This window comes from Mus caroli, chromosome X (genome assembly GCF_900094665.2).
Source record: "Mus caroli chromosome X, CAROLI_EIJ_v1.1, whole genome shotgun sequence".
NCBI lineage: Eukaryota > Metazoa > Chordata > Mammalia > Rodentia > Muridae > Mus > Mus caroli.
The window spans coordinates 97,577,174-97,587,446 of NC_034589.1; the positions used below are offsets into that span (position 1 = coordinate 97,577,174).

Consider the following 10,273-nt stretch of genomic DNA (forward strand, 5'->3'; position numbering starts at 1 on the left):
AAAAAAAAAAAAAAAAAGAAAAAAATTAAATCATGTTTTACAGAGACATATGAATGTCCACAACAGTATTTTCATAATATATAAATGATGAAAGGAATCCAAATGTCATTACCAGGTGAGTGGATAAGAAAAATATTATTTACTGCAACAATAAAATACTATTTATCCATTAAAAGAAATGAAGCTCCAAAAAATGACACAATATGAAGAACCTAGAGGACACACTAAGCAAAAGGTGTCAGAAGCAATGTATTTTATAATATACTTTATTTGAAAATCCCTGCTAAAGAAATACTAACTCACAACACAGACTAATTGTTGCATAGGATCAGGGATGAGAATTGGGGCAGGGGCTATTGAAAAATGAGGCAATGGAAATATTCTAAAATTAGTTTCTGATGATGACTGCACCATTCTGTAAATTGACTAATATCACTAACATGCATACTTTAACAAATAAACAACGCTATCTTTTAAAGCCCTCTCAGACCATTAAACCTGAGACTTTGTGCCTCAGTCAGCCATCTATTAGCTGAGACAATGACCCTCATGACCTTCTTAGCACATTAGGCAAACAAAACCTTTTTCCACCTGCTTTCCTCTCTATCCACTCCCCAATTTACTATCCTGAAAGCGAACTTATCATTTAAAAATCATCACGCTTCATGTAGTCACTGACAGTGGATACACAAAACGTGTTTTTCTGTGCTTTCCCAATCTAAGACTCCTCCTGCCGTTCAGTGCAACTGATTACCTTTGTAACCACATATGCTTCTTCAGCACAGTGTACATGCAGGGAAACAGATGAGCTGATCTGACTGTGCTTGCACACTTGGCCAAGTGTAGCACGCCTCTAAGCTACTTTGTCCTTTTGACTTCTGACTAAATGTCAGCGGCCTCTTTCCAAATTATTTAGTTTGTTTTACTTTGTTTGAGATAGTGTCTCAGTGTCCCACACTGACCTGCTTACTATATAGCCAAGGATCAACTTGAACTTCTGATCTTCCTGCCTCCTCCTCCCTGCTTCTGGGATTACAAATGTGCACCACCATTCCCAGTTTATGCTGTGCTGGAGATTAGAACTAAGGATTTCCTACGTGATAAGCAAGCACTCTACCAACTGAACTACATTTCGGGACTCTCTACTTTGCAGCATATAGTAGCATTTCCCCTCTCCCTCTTTTCCATCTTCCTTTCATCTCTCCTAGCCACTATCTCCTACTTTTACAATAGTTCCAATGACTTTTTGCATTCATCACAAAGTCCATATCTTACTCCTTTCCCTTTCTGTCAAAAATTCCTTCCTAGACTAATTTTGAGTGATAAAAGCAGAAGCTAGTAATTAAGCATTAAAAAAAGGCAGTAATTAGCCAAATACTACTATTCCCTCTAAATATTGATATACTGAACTCTTTCTTTATACATAAGATATTTGGGGAATATTTTCCTCCTTGGGTCTAAGGTCATTCACTCTTGCTGTTGATATATGTTTCAAAGTACCAGGAAAGCCAACAATTATTATGGAATATTTTAAGGTTCTATCTTTTATCCTAATCTCTAGCTAAAGAAAAGCTCTTTATACAACAAAATGCTACATTTGTTCTTTATAGAAAATGTTACAGCTTACTTTTCAATTCCAAAATAGCCAATTGTTTAAATTTTCTGATATTCAACTCTTCCTCTTTTTTTAATGATTTTTTTTAACTTCATGTATATCTGTACATCGGTGTTTTGTCTACAGGTATGCCTATGTAAGGGTATCAGATCCCTGGAGAAACTGGAGTTACAGACACTTGTGAGCAGGCATGTGGGTGCTGGGAATTGAACCAGGCCCTCTGGAAAAGCCAGTGTTTCTGATGAGTCATCTCTCCAGCCCATCAGTTCTTCATCTATAAAAGACATATAAAGATGCCTACCTCACAAGAGTGTTTGAATTACATGAGCTATGGTATTTGAAAGAATACAGCTTGGAGTCTATAGAATGGGTGATGTTAATTAATGTGTCTCTAAACTGGCATACCGTCTGCTGCACACTCTACAGCTCCTCTTCTCCAACCCCAGTCTCTCTCTCTCTCTCTCTCTCTCTCTCTCTCTCTCTCTCTCTCTCTCTCTCTCCCTCCCCAGAAGGGTTTCTCTTTTTCTCTTTGTAACCCTAGCTGTCCTAGAATGAGCTCTGTAAGCTAGGCTCAAAAGATTCTCCTGCTTCTGCCTCCCAAGTGCTGGGTTCAGAGGTATGTGCCACTATGCCAGCTTCAAAACACCCATTGCAAACCTGTGTATCCTTATTTATAAGAACCAACCAAAATGCACCACTTCGCCCATTCTTTTCAATCAACTTTAGGCACCATGGCTGTTTGGCTAAAAGAACAGAGCTTTGGGAGTCAGACGAGACTCTGGATTTAAAAGCTCATTGTCACCGGACGTGGTGACGCGCGCCTTTAATCCCAGGCAGAGGCAGGAGGATTTCTGAGTTCAAGTCCAGCCTGGTCTACAGAGTGAGTTCCAGGACAGACATGGGCTATACAGAGAAACCCTGTCTCAACCACCACTCCCTAAAAGAAAACCTCATTGTCATTTATTAGTTCCATGTCTTTGGACAAATTATTTATTCTCTTTGTATATAGATTGCCCTTGTGTGATATGAGACTCAATGTGATACACCCCTCATAGGGTTGTGGGGAGATTAAATGAGTTAAGTACACAGAGCACTTAGCACAGTCTGTGATGCTTACTTAGCAAGTCCGCAAAGTACCATTCAACATAAGAAATTAATAGAAAGTTTCCTCCTTTGAAAAATGTTTACCCTTTTCTCAGAATTGAACAATCTCTGCGTAAGGGAATGACATATGCGTACCTTGAGATATTTTGGGCAATGTCCTAAACTCGCTTTTATAGAAATTGCTTTCCCTCAACTGTCTGCATAGAGGCAAATATATCCCGCATTAATTAACAGACACTAAAACGAGAACGTATGTCCCCTGTGTACATGAGACTGACGTCCGAAACGCAGTATGAAGATCAGCACCCGCAGACCGGACCTCGAGAATTCCCTGGAGTTCACCTCTACCGGCCCCCTCCCCTTGGAGGCGCGCAAGCGTACACCGAATTTACTCCCTGGTCCCTCATGCCCCCGCCTCCAACCCCCGCGCCATCTACCCAACACGCAGGCGCGTCTCCTCAAGCGCTTTCCCCGCCCCCTCCTCTTTCTCTTCAGTCCGTTCCCCCTCCTCTCCCAGCAGCTCCGCAGGTTCAAACTCTTCTCCGGGAGAGTGGCGGCGATCGCGCGGTCACGTGATGAGCATCCTGCTGCCCAACATGGCGGAGTTCGACACCATCTCGGAATTGGAGGAAGAAGAAGAGGCAGCAACATCGTCGTCGTCTCCGTCGTCGTCTCCATCGTCGTCGTCGTCGTCGTCCGTATCTGGGCCCGATGAGGACGAGGAAGATGAGGAGGAGGAAGAAGAGGAGGATGAAGAGGAGGAGGACGAGGAAGAAGAGGAGGAGGAGGTGCCGCCCCCGCCTCGGGTAGTGAGCGAGGAGCATCTGCGGAGATATGCCCCAGACCCTGTGTTGGTGCGCGGCGCCGGCCACATCACTGTGTAAGCGATTGGGGTCGGGGGCTTGCAGAGGCTGAGATTTGACGAGAAACCGAATGAGAAGGGCATTGAGGGGCCTGTGGAGTGGGGGGAGGGCTGACTAAAGCGTACTCTTAGCAAAGGGCACCTGGTCAAAATGGCAAAACCGCAGGTTGAATAGGTGTCGTATAAAAGAAGGGGGTGGGGGATAACGCTGCATCGATCCTGAGGAAAGAGTGAGCGTAGGACATGGAGTTGCAGGGTAGGGAGCCAGAGAGACTAGAGTAGGGGCAATCTGCTCGTTCGTGCGCTGGCAAGTGAATAGTCTCTAAACTGCAGGATGTAATAGGCTTCTCTGCTGCCAAGATTGATGGCTAGTGGAAAACGGCGACTGCTGTGGCAGGTGACAAGATCTAGGTTTGGGTTCTTCAAAAACAAAACAAAACAAAAAAATGTGATGCATTTTGTGAATAATATAAGTATTCATCCACCCACATAATTTGTCCATCCATTCTTCCTACCTAATGAATGAATATCGTCATCCTTTCTCTGTTGAACGCACTACTCTGACGTTCCTTTAATATCACATCCTTAGAGTTTCCGATTAATAGGAACCTACGCAAAGTAGAAAGAGCAATGGATACAGAGTGAGAGATCTTGGTTGCTAAATCTAAGTTTCCCTTCTTACTGGCACTGTGACCTTGGTCAGTTGATTCTTACTTCCAGGCCTTGGGTTCCTCATCTCCAAAATGAAGGGTTCTGAGTGCATGGTTTCTAACTCCCTTTGGCTCTGAAATAATCTAAGATGTCTACAGGGAATCGTGTATGTCCAGACATTAAATATACAAATATTAAGTATATTAAGTATATAGAAATAGCCCTTAATTAATTGAGTTTAATTTCTTTAAAACTCAACCCAGATGGCTTCTTTTACATTGAATCCTATATCATATTTAAGAAAATAAAGTGTGCAAGGACTTCTTATCATCTTTGTTGCACAGTAAGAAAAAAAATTGATCACTGGGCTTTGAAGAGTGCTTCCTCATTTTTATTGCTTGGATTGCACATACTTGAGATTTTGAATATGGTGTCGTGTTCATGCTCTTGACTGTGGTGTCTTTTACTGCATTTTCAAACTACATTTGCTCCTTCCTATCAAGTCACACTATCTTTAATTTTTATCATGGCTCACATAGTCCCTTTGACTCAATTGAGTGCTAGTACGAAATCATTGTGTACGTTTTCTTTTAATTTTTAACATGTTAACTATTTTGACTGTAATACACCTTTTAAATCATTGAATGTGTGTATTACCAAATGTTTGTCAATTGTGGAAGGCTTTGGAGGTGACTTTTGGGCCTTGTTTTTTATTAGGTAATTTGAAGACAATCTTAGTCCAAGAGTTTTGCAGATAACCTGTAATGTTCAGGTGCCAACTTCCTGCAGCGTTTTCCTTGCATTCCTTTTGTCACTAGGGAGACCATTATTCAAACTAATTATGATTCTGGTATCCAGTCTTCCCTTTTTGTTCTGTTCTCTTCTTTTTCATTCCATGAAACTCTAAAATACCATCATGCCCACCACACTTGCTGTCGCATTTTCCAGACTTCTTTTATGCAGAGAATTTTCCATGACTAGACAGAGAAAAGGTATGTTCTATCCTGACCCATAATTTTATCTTCCAACTCCCCCCATTATTTTCTACAATTCAAGCAATGATTACATAGCAAGGAAGCATAATTTAAGTTCTCTAAAACTTCCTTGTGGCTCCATTTTATTCTCTATACAATCAGTTTCCTTTTTCCCATTTAAAACAGAGCAGTGAGGTTTGCTGTGGCTAGCCTCTTATAGGTATAATTTTCTGCTATCACCACACACACACACACACACACACACACACAGAGAGAGAGTTTTAAGATTCTGGAGTTAGTTGTACATTGTTTAGCTTTATTGTACACATTTTCTCATTTAGGAAGAACATTTAATGCTAAATATCTAACATTTTAAGAAGAAGATTAAATGTTTAGAAGCCAGACATGGTGAAGCCTGTGATACCATCATTTGGTAGATTAAAACAGGGAGAGTGTCATGAGTTCAAGGCCAACCTGGAACACATGAGTTCCAGGCCAGCATGGGAAACAGAGTGAGACCCTGTTGTTAATAAAATGTTTGTTGGGTATCAGAAACTTGAACTATAATAACAGAACATCCCATCTGTCAAATGAAGCAAAATCCTTAACAAATAATCTTAAACTAATACATCTAAAATACCAATTTTTGTTCCATTTTTTTTCTGGCATAGGCATGTGTTGATTACCCTAAACTATATGTTATATTGGTTTTCTTTGGTTTTGTGGTGATGAAACTCAAACTACAGCATTGTGCATCCAGGCAAGTGCTGTATCTCTGAGCTACAACCCTGGCCCTGTACCAATGTGAGTGAACTATTTCTTCTCCTCCTGTATACTGGCCTTTTTCTATCCTCTGTTCAGTCTTCATCTATAGAAGATTTGCTTCTATTCAACGTTTAAAAATTGAGGTGTCGCCATCAACTGGATTTTTTTTTAAAGAGGGAAGTATTTTGTACCTTTTTACCATGATTAGGAGATAAATATTTAAGATAATATGTTTAACCTGATTGTAACTCAGTGTATCTTACACTCAACATTTTTTTTTGTTTGTTTTATTTTGTTTTGTTTTTGAGACAGGGTTTCTCTGTGTAGCCCTGGCTGTCCTGGAACTCACTTTGTAGACCAGGCTGGCCTCTAACTCAGAAATCCACCTGCCCCTGCCGCCCGAGTGCTGGGATTAAAGGCGTGCGCCCCCACGCCCGGCTGACATTCCTGACATCCCCCCCCCCAATGGGTTGTATTTCTAGTTGCCACATTTATAGTGGTAACACCAAAATGCTACTCTCCCAGGGTAATATTTGAAATCTTTGAGTCATTTTGACTCTTCTCCTTGAATTGCCCTATGTCCAGTTTTCCCAGAATTGTATCATCATATATTTGGAAATTTGTTAAGATTTTTCATTTTCTCTATTCCTATTTGGCAATACTCTTGCTTGAGTTGCCATCCCCTTCTTGAATTATAGGCATAGTCTGCTGCCTCACCCCGCTTCATTGTGTATGCTTGTGCCAAACTAATTTTCTTAAAATTCCATTTAATCGTGTCATGTACAGCTACAAATCTGCATTGGCTCTTTATTAGATCTGAGTTTTCCCAACATTGCAATTCAAGGAGTTCCTTACCTAAAACTAATCTCTTCTCTTCTGCTTTTCATACCCTTCTCTTCTAGCCTCCACCCAAGGTCTTTGTTCCGTGTTAGCCCCTGGCTCCAATAGTGCCTCACTTTGATTCTCCTTAGAATCTAGTCTAGATTGTCCTGTAACTATATTCAATCCTTCTATGACAAAAACCTTCTGATACCCACATCCCTTTTAGCTGCTATCTAATCTCTCTTCACCAAATTTCTTTAAAGTACATACATATGCCATAGTTACTTCCTCTCGGCTGGGTTCTGCCACCTTAACTGTGAAGAATCTGGCCCCAATCGAGATCACTATGATCAGACATTGGTAGTGTGTATAGTTTTATAATAGAGTGCTTGCCCAGTGTATATTTTTCATTCACAGTCTTCTTCCTTTCTTGCTTCTTAAATACCAGTGGTCTTCAGGATTTTGTGCTTAGCCCTCTACTTTTACTGTCTACACATCTTAAATGGTCTCTTCTTGCTTCTTGTGATCTAGTAATCCAGTGTTTCCAGATGTGTATCACTGTACCAGACACTATTGAGGCTTTTACCTGGACTACTTCACTCTCATGTGCCTTTTTGTTCTTTATTCTCCATTTCAGTTGAGTGTATCTCTTTTTTTTTTTTTTTTTTTTTTTTTTTTTTTTTTGGTTTTTCGAGACAGGGTTTCTCTGTGTAGCCTTGGCTGTCCTGGAACTCACTTTGTAGACCAGGCTGGCCTCGAACTCAGAAATCCGCCTGCCTCTGCCTCCCGAGTGCTGGGATTAAAGGCGTGCGCCACCACGCCCGGCTTTGAGTGTATCTCTTATTACCTCCCTTTTCTTCTCATGTTTGCCAAAGTGAAGCATCAAAAAATGATTGATATAGGACTTAGATTTGCTTGTTTTCCTCTCGAGTGCCACTTCTCCGATTCAGGCCTCTTTTTCTACCCTAACTAGTTGTCTTATCTCTATCCTTGTCACGCTAACATCTGTCCTTCAGCCTGTTGCTTGATTAAAATACCAGAAGTACAGATCTAAATGAACTGCTGTCCTGCTTAAGCTTAGTCTAGTTTTTCCTTCATTGTCAGGATAGAGTCCAAGCTCTGGAACATGGCATCCAAAACTGGATCTAACCTGTCTCTGTCATCTTCTTCTATTTCCTTTGTTGCTTGGATGCTACATATCATAACCTGCTGTATCCTTTTTTTGAAGATTTATTTATTTATTATGAGTACACTGTAGCTGTCTTCAGACACACCAGAAGAGGACATCGAACCCCATTACAGATGGTTGTGAGCCACCATGCAGTTGCTGGGAATTGAACTCAGGACCTCTGGAAGAGCAGTTAGTGCTCTTAACCACTGAGCCATGTCACCAACCCAGCCTGCTGTTTTTTATCTTATGTCTGTTCAAGCTAGTGCCTCCAATCCACACCTCCCCTTACCTTAATTATCCAAATGTCACCATTTTCTGTCAGTCTTCTTTGCCATCACTAAATTGTAAGCTACAACAGCAAGAACAATCTTTCATTCCCTATGAATCTTCAGTGCCTATCATAGTCCCTGTTTAAGTACATTCAATGAATATTAGTTCATTTTAGTGCTAGCCTATGTCTGTTGTTGTCAGATTTATTACAAGCCCTCAACAAATGCTAGTTTGTTGAATCATGCTATGAAGAGGACTTCACATAGCTGTGATGCTATCAGAATCCTAGTGAGGAGGGAGCCTCACATCACCATCCCTCTATAAAGCTTTGTTAAGCTTTCCTGTGGGCCAGAGAACTCCAGTTTACTTGTATCATCTTCATGTTTTTGGCTTTCTAGCTATTTTAACAAAATATGAATTTTAACATGAAATTAATTACACTCTCTAAAACAGATGGTTAAATTTACAAACAGTACCTTTCTAAACAAATTTAGAGACACTTCTCAGATTAGAGAATGGCATACCTTTTTGTTACCTATCATTGAAAGATTACAGTGACATACTGATAGTCTAAAAGTGAAACTGTGATGTGGTGGGGCATCCCTTTGATCATAGCACAGGCTGTTAGAGTCCAGCCTGGTCTATATAGTGAGACCCTGTCTAAAAAAAAAAAAAAAATTACTAAATTAACCTCTACGGGTTTGATACTATAGAAACCAAATGATGAATGTCACTTGCAAGTATGAAATGTTTCAAAAATGCTGTTTTTGTGACTTATACTTTTCTTTTTTAGGATAAATATCGGGGCATGGTGTATTGAAATACAGAAAACATACATCTGATCAGATTTTTTCCCCTTGTGTTTTTAAATATGACCATACTTATTACTTAAAATGTGCATATGTCTGCCCTTGCTAGAGTACCTGTATAGAGAATTTAGTTGAGATAATTGCTGAATTACTGTTTTTTAGGAAGCCTCATTAGATATAGAACCAAAACAGATGGTTAAATTTACAAATAGCAGGTTTCTAAACAAATTTAGAGACACTTCTCGGATTAGAGAATGACTTACCATTTTGTTACCTGTCATTGAGAGGCTACAGTGACATACTAATAGATAACTTTATGGACTCAGAGAGAGGCCCTGATTAGTATGAGCAAGGCCCCAGCTCAGTCCCCAACACTGAAAACAGTCAGGTAACTATTTTACAAGGCTTTAAGCCATTGTGTAGTCTGATAAGAAAGATTAAGGAAATCTAAGTAGAATCTAAAAACAAAACTGAAAAACCCCTGTATTATAGGGTATAATTTTCCTTTTCCTAAGTACAGTAGAGTTCACTACATGTAGTTTAGAATCAGTATTATGAAGTATATAGTTTTCTAGCAAAATTGTGGTTCTTGTTACAAGACTTTATATGTACTGACTCCTAACCTGAGCACATGAACATTCATTTATGCAAGATTTAAATGATTGAAAATAGTCTTCACAAGCATGGAAAGCCAGGGTTATAGAGAGGCAGGATAGGATGAATCCTTCTTTGCCTCCATTTCCTATCATCCAAAGAATTGTTTCAAGAAATTAAAAGGCATTGAAAACACTTAAAGAGAATTCAATCTTTGACAACCACCAGCTTGGTCAACTTCAAACACATAATAGACTCTATATTTAATAACATCAATAAAATGACTTTATGAATAGTTCCCAAGTGCCTCTTTGTCTAATGCTGAAGACTGCCGCATCGTGGCTAAGAGTAATGAATAGATGCATTTGTGCAATTTCTGTGTAACCGTAGTTCTTAACTTCATAGTTCGCGTATGAAACAGAGAAAACGTATTCATTCACCAGCAGCTATTTTAATATTATATTTGTAGCTAAGTGAAAGCCTCAGAATTAAGGTTATTTGAAGTAAGCACCCTTTTTATGTGCTCAATGTTAACAAAAAAAAAAAAGAAAGAAAGAAAGAAAGAAAGAAAGAAAGAAAGAAAGAAAGAAAGAAAGAAAAAAGCCGGGCGTGGTGGCGAATGCCTTTAATCCCAGC

The 10,273-nt window shown here is 39.8% G+C and overlaps 1 protein-coding gene across 1 annotated transcript in view; it reads left to right on the forward strand.

The window, feature by feature from the left end:
- Positions 1 to 3,145: 3,145 nt before the first annotated feature.
- Positions 3,146 to 10,273, forward strand: part of Chic1 (cysteine rich hydrophobic domain 1) — a 34,101-nt gene continuing 26,973 nt past the window's right edge. Inside the window, exon 1 of the mRNA XM_021153826.2 lies at positions 3,146 to 3,599. Coding sequence (XP_021009485.1) covers positions 3,295 to 3,599 — 305 coding nt within the window. The 5' untranslated portion in view covers positions 3,146 to 3,294. The remainder of the gene's footprint in view (positions 3,600 to 10,273) is intronic.